Source organism: Acanthaster planci, linkage group LG15 (assembly GCF_054643075.1).
Source record: "Acanthaster planci isolate LZ-2023a linkage group LG15, COTS_SCS, whole genome shotgun sequence".
Classification (NCBI taxonomy): domain Eukaryota; kingdom Metazoa; phylum Echinodermata; class Asteroidea; order Valvatida; family Acanthasteridae; genus Acanthaster; species Acanthaster planci.
Window position 1 is genome coordinate 11,446,351 of NC_141791.1, and position 14,903 is coordinate 11,461,253.

At 42.7% G+C, this 14,903-nt stretch overlaps 2 protein-coding genes across 7 annotated transcripts in view; one reads left to right on the forward strand and one right to left on the reverse strand.

Moving 5' to 3' along the window:
- Positions 1-6,736, forward strand: part of LOC110981514 (uncharacterized) — a 17,666-nt gene extending 10,930 nt beyond the window's left edge. For all 4 annotated transcript variants that reach the window (XM_022239124.2, XM_022239122.2, XM_022239125.2 and 1 more), the window contains 5 exons: positions 1,127-1,234; positions 2,095-2,212; positions 3,743-3,889; positions 4,791-4,877; positions 5,599-6,736. In XM_022239124.2, coding sequence (XP_022094816.2) covers positions 1,127-1,234; positions 2,095-2,212; positions 3,743-3,889; positions 4,791-4,877; positions 5,599-5,744 — 606 coding nt within the window. In that variant the 3' untranslated portion in view covers positions 5,745-6,736. The remainder of the gene's footprint in view (positions 1-1,126; positions 1,235-2,094; positions 2,213-3,742; positions 3,890-4,790; positions 4,878-5,598) is intronic.
- The window catches only part of ctu1 (cytosolic thiouridylase subunit 1), a 25,002-nt gene continuing 16,702 nt past the window's right edge, over positions 6,604-14,903 (reverse strand). Inside the window, exons 3-12 of one of the 3 annotated variants that reach the window (XM_022239126.2) lie at positions 14,029-14,147; positions 13,378-13,434; positions 12,549-12,684; positions 12,395-12,436; positions 12,175-12,224; positions 11,418-11,482; positions 10,401-10,525; positions 9,382-9,529; positions 8,451-8,487; positions 6,604-7,632 (exon numbers count right to left, since the gene is read on the reverse strand). In XM_022239126.2, coding sequence (XP_022094818.2) covers positions 7,486-7,632; positions 8,451-8,487; positions 9,382-9,529; positions 10,401-10,525; positions 11,418-11,482; positions 12,175-12,224; positions 12,395-12,436; positions 12,549-12,684; positions 13,378-13,434; positions 14,029-14,147 — 926 coding nt within the window. In that variant the 3' untranslated portion in view covers positions 6,604-7,485. Of the gene's footprint in view, positions 7,749-7,798; positions 7,865-8,450; positions 8,488-9,381; positions 9,530-10,400; positions 10,526-11,417; positions 11,483-12,174; positions 12,225-12,394; positions 12,437-12,548; positions 12,685-13,377; positions 13,435-14,028; positions 14,148-14,903 lie in introns of those variants that run through there. The other 2 variants (XM_087146503.1, XM_022239127.2) reach the window with 2 other exon arrangements.

The following is a 14,903-nucleotide window of genomic DNA, read 5'->3' on the forward strand; positions in this document are numbered from 1 at the left end:
TCCAGCCATGATTTACAAAGATTAAGAGGGGAACAATACTCCTTGCCCTGTTGAAAAGTTCTCTTCCTTTTATAATGTTTAATGAAAAATTTACTTTTTGAATCATTGTAAGATTTCTGTCGCTTTTCATGTAAATCTGCTTGAAACAAGCCGCCATAGTGCAATTTCTCTCATTTTAAAGAAAGGAAATTCCCCCTTCCTTTTCATGAATTTTGCATTTGAATATTCAAATTTAGAAAATAATATTTGAATATTTGATAATCGATCGAATATTTGGCTATTTGGCACAGCCCTTATAACGGAGACAGTCAAAATAGTGGATAAGAGCACTGAATGCTGTATAAACCACAATATTCTCTAATCGGGAATTATTTACTGTTGTAATTTAATTTCAGTCAGGTGCAATATTTATGAAACAAAGTTTCTGTTGCAACCAGACTTATTAACTTTAAACCAAGGGTAGATCAAAAACCATTTGGGGGGGTAGGCCAGTTTTTTGTTTTAGTTGGGAGGGGGAGAAATATTTCGGAAATTACTTTTCGTAACCTTTTGTGCCTTTTCAGAGTATATCCAGCACGATACGTGGCAAAGGAGGACCCCCAATGTGAATGCCCTACGGCTATTGTGCCTACTGCATCCCCCCCCTAGAAATCTGAAAGGAATTCCAAAGATTCCGTCAACAAAAAAGAAGACACATTAGAGGGGGGGTCCCCTTTGCCACATATCGTGCACCAAATGTTTCAGAGGGGTGGGGCTTAATTTGGGGGCTATTGATCTGGTTTTGGGAGGAGGTAATCCCCACTATCTCTGCCACATCCCCCCCTCCAAATTCCCTCCACTCCCCCCTCCCCCCACATTCTCTTGGATCTGCCATTGAACAATACTATTTTTGCTTGACTAGTTGTCTGACTGGCCGACAGCAGCAGTCATGCCCAACTTGAAGTACCAAGGCTGTGTTGACCAGGATAAAAAAAAGGAACACGTGAGATCAGAAAAGGAATTAAAACTGGCCAAAAGTGGATTTTATGAACCTTCATCCCAAAAATTTAGGGAAAAAACTGTGGCCAAAGAATACACGTCGTATCTATGTCTTGTCTATTCCTGTGGATGTATGTAATCTCCAAAGCACAAGATGGAGACAGCCAGCGATTTCACCAAGAGGCTGGACAAGTGGAGACTGAGAGTGGCTGGCTCAGCGGCGGCAAAGAAGGTGTATGCCTGCTACCTACTGGAGGTATGGTGTGTCAACATCAGACCTCTGTGTACACAGAGGTTTCTTTTAGGAATTAATGCTGAAGTGTTCCTGGTCACCATTTGAGCAATGTCTTGGGCCATATTGCTCATGGTTTCTGAGTCCCACTGCTTGGATGAAGATAACACAATATTTGGATATCCAAACCCCGTATCCATTAAAAACACTTTTGGTGATGGAGTGAGTAGGTGCCATTTCTGTTCTTGTTTTCCATAAAGCAAAAACAATTAACAAACTTGGACGGGGGGGGCACTGGAGCCACCCCCTTGGGTGCGCGCCATTGACCGAGGGATACCTTTGTGATAATCCATTCATATACTTTGTGATATATGGTGAGAGGGGAGGCCTTCATTGTGACCGACGTGTGATTGACTTAAGACTTAAAGGCCCCTTTCTTTGTGTATGTGTTTCGGTCTAGTCCCTGTCCTTATCCTTTGTTGCATGTCACTCCTCTACAGTTTCAAGGAAACTCTCTGCAGCTAATGCATACGGACAGGAAGCACACTTGGGCCCTTTTCCAATACTCGACTTGGGCTCCGTCTCAGGCTTCCTTCCCAAAACCAATCCCCGATTGTGGGCCTGAAGCCTTTAAATTAAATTGGATTACTGTAATTTCTGGCTTTCTTGCATCTTATTTGATGTTTTGTGGCACTATTAGACTGATTACTGCACTTGCAGCTTCAAAGTCAGCTAGTTAAAACACAGGTGAAGCCTGAGATGGAGCCGGAGAATTGGAAAATGGCCTAAAAAATGTGTTTACGGAATGGCGCCTTAACTCTTACCGTCGAGTTGTTGGGACTGTGGGATGACTGTGAGAAGAAAATTCTCTGTATTAATTGCAGGTCTTGATACAACGACTTTCTGAAACAGCCCTGCTGTCCCACGCTCCACTCGATGCACTCTACAAGATAGCCATCAACTCAAGGACCGTGGTTCACCAGACTGGGGAATGTGTTATCGGTGAGTGTATTGCATACTCGTGCTCCATGCAGTGAGTGATTTATTAACCACTGAGAGATTTCTAGAGTGGCGCCTACGCTTGAACACATTTCTGTCAAGGGGCACCGAAAGCGGACGAACTCTGGCTTGTATATGTATATAATCAGTTGTGTATATTTCAAAATTACAAATCTGGGTGGGGGAATCCAAGGATCACAGACTTCAATTTGGAGGCACCAGTGCGCTCTACCCCTACCACCAGCTGTAGTTACTCCACTACATTCACGTAAATTACATTCAGTAACCCATGTCATGAGCACTTGCTGCAGAAGTTTGTCAAGCTCCACCCGCCTCAAACGTTCACCCATTCCAGCTATTCTACGATGGGTTTTTTTTTATAAAATGTAGTTTTCATGGAAGGCCGCAGATGCAGACTTTTCAGTCCAGTTGAATAAAGTGTCATAAATGCAGTCATAAGTAATCTACGGAAAGTTTTGGCTTGAACCTTTTTTGGTGTAGTTATTATTTGCATGCCTGAGTGATTTATTTTTCTATTTTATAAATTTTCTGTGTAAAACCATTTCTGAATTGTTTTCCTGTATGTTATATTTTGACCTCAGTGAATTTTTCTTTGTTGTTTCGTTATAGTATTCTGTCTGTCATTAATAAGTTAGAATTATTCTAACACTTTATTTTACCATTTTTTCTATTTTGTTTCTTGGATTTGTCTAAAATTATTACCTACATGCTTCCCTGAACTATTTCTGCTTTTAAAGAAGTAAATGTTAAACTAACAAAAAAATAAGCCTTTTTCAAGTTAAATTTGAATAAAATCTGGTACACCGAGTTATCTGATTGCACATGAACGTAACAATTTGAGTTCCTCAGACTAAAGACACTGTTGCTATACCTCATGATTCGGGCAAGCTTTTGCAGAGCGACCACCATCTCTGGAATGGACTGGTTCCTTTGTGCCCTTCTAATCCATTGAGAACAGTGTATTGTTGCAAGGCGTCTCTTATGTAACTAAGGAAAAGCTTGCCCCGAATCACAAGGTATAGCAATAGTGCTTTTAGTATGGAGAATTCAAGTTGTTGTGTTCTCGTGAATTTAAAGAAATCAGTGAACCAGATTTTATTAAAATTTAACTCACAAAAGAACATAAAGCCCTACGTTGGTGGCTCTACCCATTTGTCAGTAACTTTGTTCAGGGGTGCTAGTCAGAAGCCATGTAACCTGAAACACCATATAGCCAGGGATCACTCCCCAATTACACGATACAACCTGGGAAGTAGAGAACAGGGATCACTCAGGAGGATGCGGCTTGATCTCTGGCTGTATGGTGTTTCAGGTTTCATCGCTTTTGACTAGCGCCCCAGAACAAAGATATTAACAAATGGGAAGAGCCACCAACGCGGTACAGTATTCCGGAGGTTGCAGGTTCAAATCCCACTCCAATCAATTTCATTGTTCAACTTTATAATTAATATAAGCACTAAGTCTGTTTACCTGTTGAGTTTATTTGACGATTTTTAAAAATGACATCTGCAGGTGAAGCCAGCACATCCGAGCAGACCAAGATGGTCAAATCCACTAGCAGTGTGGATGCCTCCAGCACGGAACCACCCACCAAGATTGACCCAACACTACCCCCTGGTGTGGTGATCAAGGCAGCCACCTCCTCACAGGTTTTCTGGGGTAAGTAGAAGTTCCATCCCCAAAAGATATTCCGAGGAATGTCTCACCAATAGACCGATTGCACCTGCTAAGTCACATGACCTATAGTGGATATTAAATTTCAACAAACACGGCATCCATCTAAAGCAAAGGTGTTTTCAGTATCATCTATCAAAAATAAAGCCAACGGTAGGTACCTTACTCAGACTACTGATGTGCTGGTTACTATATCAAAACTTGGCTGTATTGTACTGTCAAAAGACACGTTGCTATGGGGTTGATACCCACTATAGGCCACGTGATTTAGCGGGTGCAATTGGTCGCCTACAAGAAATGTCCAGCAAAGGCCAACATGCATGCACTCGTACCAAGACGTACCTTACCATATGCAACTTAGCATAGTAGAGAGGCATGCCCAGATTCTGCCCAAGGATTGGTTGAACATTTGTAGTCACTACACAACCCAAACACCTATCGTTCAAGTCAACATGTGTCTTTTTGTCACAGGAGTGTATTTCGTGCAAGTTGGCATCGAAAACGTGCACGTTTTGTTGCCTGCCCGCGTAGCGGGTAGGGCTATGTGGATCAGTCATTTGACAGGAAACTTGCTTTAGGTTCGAGTGACTTGACACTACAGTGAATCCCTCATTTCTGCCTCAGCGGCACAGGTTAGGATCTCAATCCAGACCTGTGGATTGGGTTTTCAATCCGTGATTCTGTACATTGTTCACGGATTTGAAGTCCGCGGTTTCTCACACCTCTAATATTGGCCTGCAGAAGTCTAAACCCACGCCGTCTGTGATCTCCTTGTCTGTTTGATTATCCCCTCCATTTCATTACCAAGAGAGTACTGAAATCCAATTTTCAATAATTCATTACTTGTCACCGACGGGAATTTTTGTTTTGGTCTTTCACTTGGTAGCCAACGACACTTTCCTGTTGGTACTGAAGGGTGCCGTGATACTGAACAAGAACGAAGAGTGGGTGTGTGAAGACGGGGAGGTCTTATGTGAGTATGAACATCCAACAGGGTTGGCTGATGTGGTTAAAGATGTATGAAGCCAAAGAAGGTTGGGGAGTTGGAACTTTTTAAGGCTGGTTCTTACTTGGCACAGATGCACGTTTGTGACATCAGATTAAAGGCATGCACGCTGCAAATTTGCAAATTTTCAACACATTCCAACTGATGGAAATTGTGCTGCCAGTGTTTTGCAATATCGCATTGGCTTCACTTTTATGTCTGTATGGACACTGAACTAGCCCTGCTTAATGTACAGAGCTGGTTCTTGGTAGCGGCTTCTGCCACTGTATGGCTTCTCTGCAAGTGCAAGACGTCTGTGTGTGCATGAGTTTAGCGAATAAAGATCCCAATCCAGTCCTGAGCCAAGAGTAAAGATCGTATAGCACCGAAGGTGCAAGATGGATAACTTTGCCCAAAAGGTGTAATTACCATGGGCGCCATTTGGGCAAGCGATACGCCTGCGCGGTTTACAGTAATGCTTCGGCGCAGGCTCACCAGGTGCACATGCCTGCCGCAGCACCTGCGCCTATGCAGTAGTGTGCATTGCGCAGGACTATCGCTTGCCCAAATGGCGCCTATGCGATTAAAACATTTTACGTGTATTTGCGGTAAAGTTCTTCATCGCCGCGTAGCGGCGCTATACGATCTTTGGCCAAGAGTACAGGCCACGCCAAACCACCTGTAGTCTGTTTTTCTCTCTCAATTTCAGGGGTCCCGAAGGCTGTCCTTCCCCGCTCGAGACTGGAAGCCAAGAAAGACTGTGTGATTCTCAAATTCACAGGCTCAACTCTGGATGAAGCGTGTGGCGATTACCCAGACACGAAGCTGACCGTCCCATCTGTCGTGAGGTTGTAGCCCAAGTGCCACATGAACAAGAAGTATTCTTGTGACGAGGCTGAACAAGAACAGCATTCCCAAACTCTCCGTCCAAGCGTAATATTCATTCCCAGCTTTTGTATTTGGTCACGGTGCTCAAGATTTTTGGTCCAGTATTAAATGTATCCATTGCTGTTTTGAAAAATAAAGAGTTAATGTTCTCTAATGCATACAACAGGGCTCAGACATTTTTGCAGCTCAAAGAAAGAAATGACTGAGTGACAAGTGTTTCAAGGGGCGAGTTCGAGCGACGACTATGGTTAACTGTAGCTCGACTAACACCGAACGATAAGTGGTTTGGGCTATCTTGTTGACCATTTGGGACTAGGCCCTAGGCCATAGTCGCACTGCTGGCTATCAATCACTGATTTCGTTTACCATTACGGAGGGAAACATTCACATGAAAATAACTGTACGAGATTTCAGTGACCCTGCATATTGCGAGAATCGCAGCTAATGGTGAAATGTGAGTAACGATAAGATTTCATAAAATAGGTCGACTGTGGTCTTTCGAGTTTTACTGAATTGCACATGCGCATTGTTAGAATGCATCTGACTACTGGTTGACCTATAGTTAGCCTTCGAACGTTACCCTAGCTGTGATTAAGTCTGTCAAACTTGTAAGTGTGAACCATTTTCATTTCATACCCAGCAAATTTTGCCGGGACTTGAAAATTTGATTTACTCTCATATTAAGTATTCACCTGCCTCTAGGCATGTGAGTTTTTGCCAGGTTATACCTATTTGTAAATAACATAAACTCAAAAAAAAAAAAACCTGAAAAAGCTATCACTGACAACTCCCAGCGCAAATGATTCAAGAGCTGTAAAAATCCACATTCCAACAAACACTTGTATTTTCTTTTCTCTTGGCTGGTAATTCTTTCCATGGAAAGACCGTTTATAAAATACTTTAGTCTTTTAACAAATAACTTCAGAATAAATATCTACATGTGCTGTGTTCCCACTTTATATTTCTTGTGCCAGAATAGCCGGCGTCCCTTACGAAAATCTCACCATTGCAGCTTTTTAATGCTTGGGAACCAGCCCTAACACAGCAGGGGATAAAGACTGAATTTATATCCGATCACCCAACAGCGCATTTAGGGCCAATTACAGCGGGATGACGAGGGAAGAAGACATCGAAGAGATGTTCCGTTCTAGAGGTTGGAGGAAAACCCACTGACTGAGGTAGGGACTGACAACCCAATCCGCATACGGGCCGAGCTGGATTCGAACCCACACCCCCAGAGGTGGAAGGGTGAGGTAAGAATCACGACGCCAAACTGACTCCCCACAAATGCACACAAATCAGAGATGGTTTACAGAGGGTGATTTTACTGCGTGGCACACTGGGTTAAGTAGCACAAGACCAATCCTGATATGTGGGTGTGGTTGGTTCAACTGTTATTTTTTCAGGGAGTCCTTCAACAGTTTCTGCCAGCATTATGGACAAAATTAGCGACACTTCAATGTGGCTAGTTTACTAATGCAGAGAAATGACCCCAGCAAAGGAGAAAAAACGTTAAAAAAATGTTAAAATGACCGTAAATGGGACACAAAGACACCTTTGATGGATAAAACAAGATACTTCCATATTTCCCTAGATAAAAACTAGACAAGACTGCTCCTCTTTTGACTTGCATAACATGACATCAACAATGTTGTATTAAGAGTAATACAGGTGTAAGCAATACAAAAATACATTTTTTGAATATCCATTAAAAATCTACGCTTTGAGGGACTGTGCTGATTCCAGGTTTACATGTACATGACGGACATGTAGATGATGCTGACTTCTCGAGTGACGCGCTGGTATTCTTTGCTGGTTCATCTTGCTTTAAACGTTGTGCCTCAAACAATGCCAACTGTCAACCAAAGAAAACAAGAGACCAAAACATGAAACGGACAGGCAAAATACACGTAGTTCATGTCACTTCGCTGGTTCATCTTGCTTTAAACGTTGTGCCTCAAACAATGCCAACTGTCAACCAAAGAAAACAAGAGACCAAAACATGAAACAGAAAGGCAAAATACACGTAGTTCATGTCACTTCGCTGGTTCAACTTGCTTTAAACGTTGTGCCTCAAACAATGCCAACTGTCAACCAAAGAAAACAAGAGACCAAAACATGAAACTGAAAGGCAAAATACACGTAGTTCATGTCACTATATTTGCCACATTTAAAGTGCTCACCAGGACCACGGAGGAAGGACCATGCCATCCAATTTTGTCATATTTGTGATAACGCTGGATGGAAAGCAACAGGGGATCATGAATATGTTCAAAAATATTGAAAATGATGAAAATGCCAGGCATGACAATCCTGATTTGTTTTTTTTTTTTTCTTTCTTTTTGGCGACAGTCTCCAGAAAGGAAAGGGGGGTCCCAGAAAAAAAAGACTGCAGTATGTAACACTTGGATAGCCCTTACCGAGTGCCAAAATCAAAGTTGTCCTTTTTAAAAAAAATCCCCTCCAATTTTATTTCACAAGGAATCCACGGATATCAGCTAAACAAATCTCTACGTGATACACGTTTAATAAACGAAGCCAAAATCTGTGACACTTCCATCTGAGCTGCACGCCGAATTAAAAAAAAAATCTAGTCCTCATCAGCCGCGCGTTGCCAGTTTTTGAGTTGGAACTTCCGAAGAAAATCTCGGGTGTCAATGTCATCTTTCTCACCTTCTTTCTCTCTTTGTGTTCCTTCCCGATGCCAAGTCTGTAAGGGCCAAAAACAAGGGGGGGTGGGAAACTGATGAAAAGTCCTGCCTTTTTCTTCGTACCTGCCTTGCAGGTGGCATATGCCCAGCAAGAAATGAGACCGAGGGGTACCCCCCCAACATGTCCAATCCCTATACACATTCCAGACTATTGTTACTTAACTTCCCCCCCAAGATGTCTGAAAGGAATTCCCCAGATTCCTGCGAGACAATGACCAACACAAAGCAGGGGGGGTTCTCTCCGACTCATACCTTGCTGCATATGAGATGGCAAGTCACAACATCCTGTGGGTCTGAGAGGTATTTAACTCGGGTAGGTATACCACCGGGGTACCAGTGCAGTGCCATCACAGAGAATGCTTTGAATTTTTGGCTGCCCGCACAGGTTGGGTTCGGACGGGCGGTTCTTGACAGAGGTTTCTTGTTCTCGCACTCAGCCAGAACATGACCCAGGCACACAGGATCACACACCACCTCCTCATCAGGGTTTGCATGAACCCCCACGAGAATGAGCAGAATTTTGTTTTGGAAGAGCTGCAAAACAGCTCGATGGCTGACAAAACTGGAGACGATGTAAAATTTTGTAAAATTAACAAATTATTTTCTGTAACACAGAAACGAATATTCCTTTATGTATAAGAAAGAATGCAGCCTAGAAATCCAAACATTAACCTTTAATACCATTTACATGGATAATGGATGCCAACATGTTGCATGTTTCTTGTCACTAACTACTGGCAATAACGGACTGTACGTTCCCAGCATTTCAGCGGCCAACCCATGAATTACAAATTAAGCTGTTCATGAACACCTGAGAGCGCGCCGTCCAAACTCGGCCTTAGCACACTCAGTGGCAGGAAATAAAAACCCATTCAGTTTTAGCCACAACTTACTTGGGCAGGCCTCGGTTCAGGCCCTCCAGTAGCACGCAAGCCTTGCAGAGCGGACGGCTGGAGATGTAACCGCAGCGATGGCACGTCCCCTGCGTGGGCATCTTGACATCTTTCTTGATGGACAAACTCTCCCCGGAATGGATGATGTCTGGGGGGGGAGTGAGATGCCGATGAAGAAGTAAAGGTGCATAGAATGAGCCTTTTGCAAGCTAAATTTGAATAAAATCTAGTACACTGAGTTATCTGATTGCACATAAACGCAACTGTTCGAATTCCCCAGACTAACGACACTGTTGCTGTAGCTTGTGATTCGGGGCAAGCTTTTGCATAGCGACCACCATCTTGGGAATGGACTGGTTCCTTTGTGCCCTTCTTATCCATTGGAAACAGTGTATTGGCGCAAGGAGTCTCTTATGTAAAGCAAAAGCCTGCCCCGAATCAAAGGTACAGCAATAGTGCCCTTAATATGGAGAATTCAAATTGTTATGTTCACATGAAGTGAAGAAATCAGTGTACCAGATTTTGTTCTAATTCAACCCGCAAAAAGCTCATTCGCAGCAATACGAGACTTCCTCTACAGATGGGCATTTCAAATGTTGCAAATGTCAATTTCTCGCTATTCAAAAATGGGCAAAGTTCAAGGGTGTTTCTTGGGGGGGTGGGGAAGTTGTGACAACCCCCCTCCTTCATTTGTCACAGGCAGAAAAGTTGAAAACGGTTACTGGTACACCTTGTGGAATTCATCTCTTCTGAAGTGTGGTCTTGAGAAGAACCGATGAGTGGGAACTCGACCAGGATGTTGTGGTCATCCTAAGGAGAGATGATGACCAGAGTACCCTGGTCAAAACTGAGTTGCCGCTCAACAGTTGTTCTCGGAACCTCCACACTTCTTGAAGAGATCGATTTCACATATTGTACCAACAAACCTCACTCAGTCTAGCCTCCACCACGCAGAGTTCAAAAACTGAATACGGTTGTTAACTGTCAATTCCAACTTGCAAATGGAAACAACGACTCACCTATGATTGAACTAGGTCTGATTTTTTCTAGGTCTTTGAGATATGTTCTGGCATGGCCTCGGTATGCGTTGGGCGAATATATACACTCCGTGGAGAAGTAGTCCAACTTCTTAAAATATGCGTACCTGTGCGTAACAGAAAGAGAGCACCAACTGACTTTAAATCCTTGGATCGGAATTCAAATATGTGATACTTGAAGCTCTCCGACTGGTCCTAAATCTGTCACAGGGATTGTTTAAAACCACCATTCAAATATTGCCAAGGGCCACCGTGCTCTATGCAACAGTATGTAGCACGCCTCATGCACCCATTTCAAGATTGGGCCATGTTTAGCACCACGCGTGCTGTGGCAAAAACCTTGGCCAAGAAGGGGCTCCCAAACACATGGAGTACATCAGTTACACAAAATTGCTAGAATTTTTCCGGTTCTTAAGCTTGTTTCTACTTTGTGACCTCTAAAAGCATCCTGTGGCGTAGATTTATTAACCTTCTGACCAAAAATTAAGAGTCCTCGCCTTCAGCTTGGGCAGTTCACCAGCTACATAGAGCAGACCACGATCTGTTTTGCATCATGTTTAAAAACTACACTACGTCGTGTGCCCGGCAAAACGTCGTAAGTGCGCCCTTTTGCCCGGAAGCATGATCTGAGAAGAAAAAATGTTCCCGGTAAAAGGACGTAAGAAACACACCCTTTTCGTTAAGTAAAAACGGATAAAATTTACTGCAAAATCAACACAGGCTGTGCATAAAGCAAGCTTTGAACAACTGATCAAACGACTTGGGAAATTTTTTTTTTAGCTTTTTGCAAAGAAATCTTTATATTTCATTAAAATAAAACAGTTGCATAAATGCATCCTTTTGCCGGGAACTTTTAATTGGCAGCGATCATTCATCCCAGCAAAAGGTCGTAAGCGCTTACGACCTTCTTCCGGGCACAGAACGACTATTAGTTTTCCCCTTTTAACACGGGACGGACGGCAGGAAACAGAAGTTTCCTCCAGTACACTGGATACTCACATGACTATTTCTTTCTCGTACGTGTATTTGAATGGTTTGCATCTTGGCAGGGCACCATCCGCTCCCTGAAATGGAATAGATAAAGGGGCGAATATCCGATCTCAATACTCACAGGACAAAGCCAGCAATTTACAGTACAGAAAAGCCGCCTGCTGAGGCTCAGATTTGGCCGTAGATACCAGTCAGCGTGGACGAGATTGGAGGCAAATGAAACAGTCACAAATTAGTCACCAAAAATTTTAAGGGCCCAACAGCAGTGTGCCGTAGGGTCTACAGTGTCCATTTGCCTGAAGGCACTCCTTAAAATAGTCGCTGCATGTGTTTAACATAAAAATTCAATACAAAAACACCAGATTTTGAAAGAGACTTTTTGAATAATCCTTAGATCGGGAAAATCCTGGGGGAAAAAAATCCTGACAGCAGAAGAATTCTGACAAGTCTCACAAGTGGATGTTTCTTTCTGTATAAGTAAACAAATTTTACAATTTTGTTTATTGATAAAGTCTACAAATGTATCCTCTCCACTATTTGGAAGTAAGTCTTCTTCAAGGCAAATACAATGTACCTACAGTGAATCCCTTTTCCTCTTATAAACTGAATAATAATTATACTTAGGTTGCGTGATCAAGAGCCAATCTTTCTGGGCCAATCACATCATCCTTGGACACTGCTAGCATTAACAATTCCTCCCGAGCGTCGCAGCAAACTCACTTGGAATAAATCTGTTTTGCTTGTCAGTTTTCACAGCAACACTTACAGTTGTTATTGCTGTACATCTTCTCAATCTGGCCACATCACCTCTAAGAACTGAACAAAAAAAAGTAAAAAATGTAAATACCACGCAAATTCCAAATTATGATAAAATTAGGGTCAATCTAGTACACAAATGCACAGCGCCACTTCATTCGCTATAAAATGCCTGGTGGCATGTTACCGATCAGATGTTCCTTATCAATGTTAACTTCATTTGAACTCACCGTTCATGATGACGGTTTCCGCAATATCATCGGCATTATGCCCTGTTGAAGACAAAAGAACAAAAAGTTAGGCTTGCCACACAGCACACCAATCTCATCCCCGCCTCTAGGAGAAAAAAGGTGCTCTATGAAACGGCACTACTTGTGACTATACCTGTGACGATCTTGTCCGTCTTGACGAGTAGCGCACCGCGGTCCAGAGCTTGTCGTCTGAAGACACCGCAGAATGTACAGTTACTCTTAAGCCCTATCTGCCTGACAATAGCATCCATAGTCCAGCCATACAGTTCCTATGAAAATGGAAAAATGGCACAGAGATGCTCTCACAAACTTTGTTAACTCCAAAAAGCCTTTGCCGGGATCCTTTCTTAACCCTCAAAAGTCCAGCACTTTTCAGGAATCCACTCACACATTCCTTGGTTTCATAACCTACTACATACATATATCACAAACCTAATACCTGTATCTTACGCACACTTGAAGAAAACTTGACACTGATTACTGCCCTTCAGCTTCCCCGTGGAGTCGTCACAATTTTAGGTGGGCACGTGTAATATGTAGTCCATGTAATAAACAATCTTGGGTTACTTGAAGTGCCCGATAAGGTCAGGAGATCACACACTGACTGAATTTGCAACATAAATCCGAATGATTGAAAGCAAATGACATTCAAACAAACTTTGTTGCCTTTCTTTCACTACACTCAACTATTTTCCCGCATTATAACCATGACAGTGGAAACCTCCCTTCACAATTTTCAACTCGGCCGACATGTATTTGAATTGAATTGCGGGATACTTCCTAAAGTAACCAGACCAATGGATCGGTTACTTGGCTCAAGGCCCAGTAAGAGTGAGAGGTCACATGAGTGTCCAAATTGACTGCAGTCAAGCCTGCACAAGTATTTGTGGTGGAAGTAATCGAACGAGCTCTACGTATACAGAAATGACACTTAATTTTGCTAGCTTTTAATAAAATCTCACCTCGTAAGAAACAATTTTCAGTGGCAAGTCATACTGCATTTGATTTCTCTTCACAGTCTGGTGGAAAAAACACAAACAAAACGTCACTAAAAATCATACTTTCCATTTGGGGAAATAGCAAAAGCTGTGATATACATGTAGGGAACTAAAGCGCTGAAATGCAAACAAATGGAACATACAAGTACACGTTGGTTCACGTGCTGGTTCTACTTCCATACCGGTACTTATGTGAGTGACTTATTCACTTCAGTGCTCCAAACAAATATTTCCCTCTTTCATGCATGTTAAAAAAATAGGTTCCCTTTCACTCTGAGCTTAGTGCCAAGGCTTTTTTTGCCAAAACAAAGAATCTCTGCAAATTAACTTTTGCACCAAAATTTATGCATTTCAAGTGGTAGCAGGCATTTTAGTTTGCACACCTGCACACATCCAGATCTTACGCTTTTGGCTGAGAACATAACATTTGTGCCGCACAAATGAGAAAGAACTTTTTTGGTTTTAGTCCCACAAAAGCAATCTTGGAAAGGTTTTTCCTCAAACCTATCAGAAAGTATACAGTTCTTGTGACATCACGGTACATGTACATCGTTGAAGAGCAAAATTCACTTTCAGTTTGACACCAAGTCATGGCCAAGGCCATATTATCCTTACCTCCAGGGAATCATCTCTGTAGCCTGTTATTCCCTCATCCACTGAGAGAAGCACGATATCCAGCCCGTAGTCATGTCTCTCGTTCAAGAGCTTCATGAGGTAAGCCAAGACTGTGGAGTCTATGGATGAAAAAAAAACACAAAATGAACTCCTCGTGTTTAACAAAGTACGCAACGACCGCTGAGCAGCAAAAGTTAGATTTTGTCTTATCCAGATTCAGAAGTCATTATTGAAGAAGCACAGCGCTTGTGGGCAGGTGGTACGTGTGTGTAACATGTACATACATGCTTCTTTGACCAGTAGGGTGTCGTGATTTGCCAAACGCACGAGCCTGTCAAGTTGAAAAATGTGCGCACGCATGACCTGCCACGGCAGTTATGGCATCTCCTTGGATATGCACATGGGCTTCAAGTGCTGCAGCTGTGTCTCTTTCCACCATCATACCTGCCAACATTGACAAGTCGGCGGTCAGAATGCCCAAAGTACATGTACAGGTATTTCCAATCAGCAAGGAGCTAAGTGGTCTTATCTTCGTATGAAGTCCAAAGTTGAATGGGAATCGAATGGAATAAAAAAAGTGCCCACTTTAAAACAGTGAGGAATAATTTGGACATACATGTAGTGCCAGACTGATTAGAAAGACCACTGTAAAGCTGAATGGTGCAATTATATGTACAGAAAGTTCCACACGAGTATGCAGTTCCGAAGGTTGAGGGTGCTACGTGTATCCCAGTCAAGCCAAACTGTGTGGCCAATCATTCCAAAACTACATGTACCATAGGCTGAAGGCTTTTATACCAATATCTGGAAGATGACACCAGTACGCATGCACATGAACAATGTGAATTCTACAACTTGCACTGCCTGTGACGATG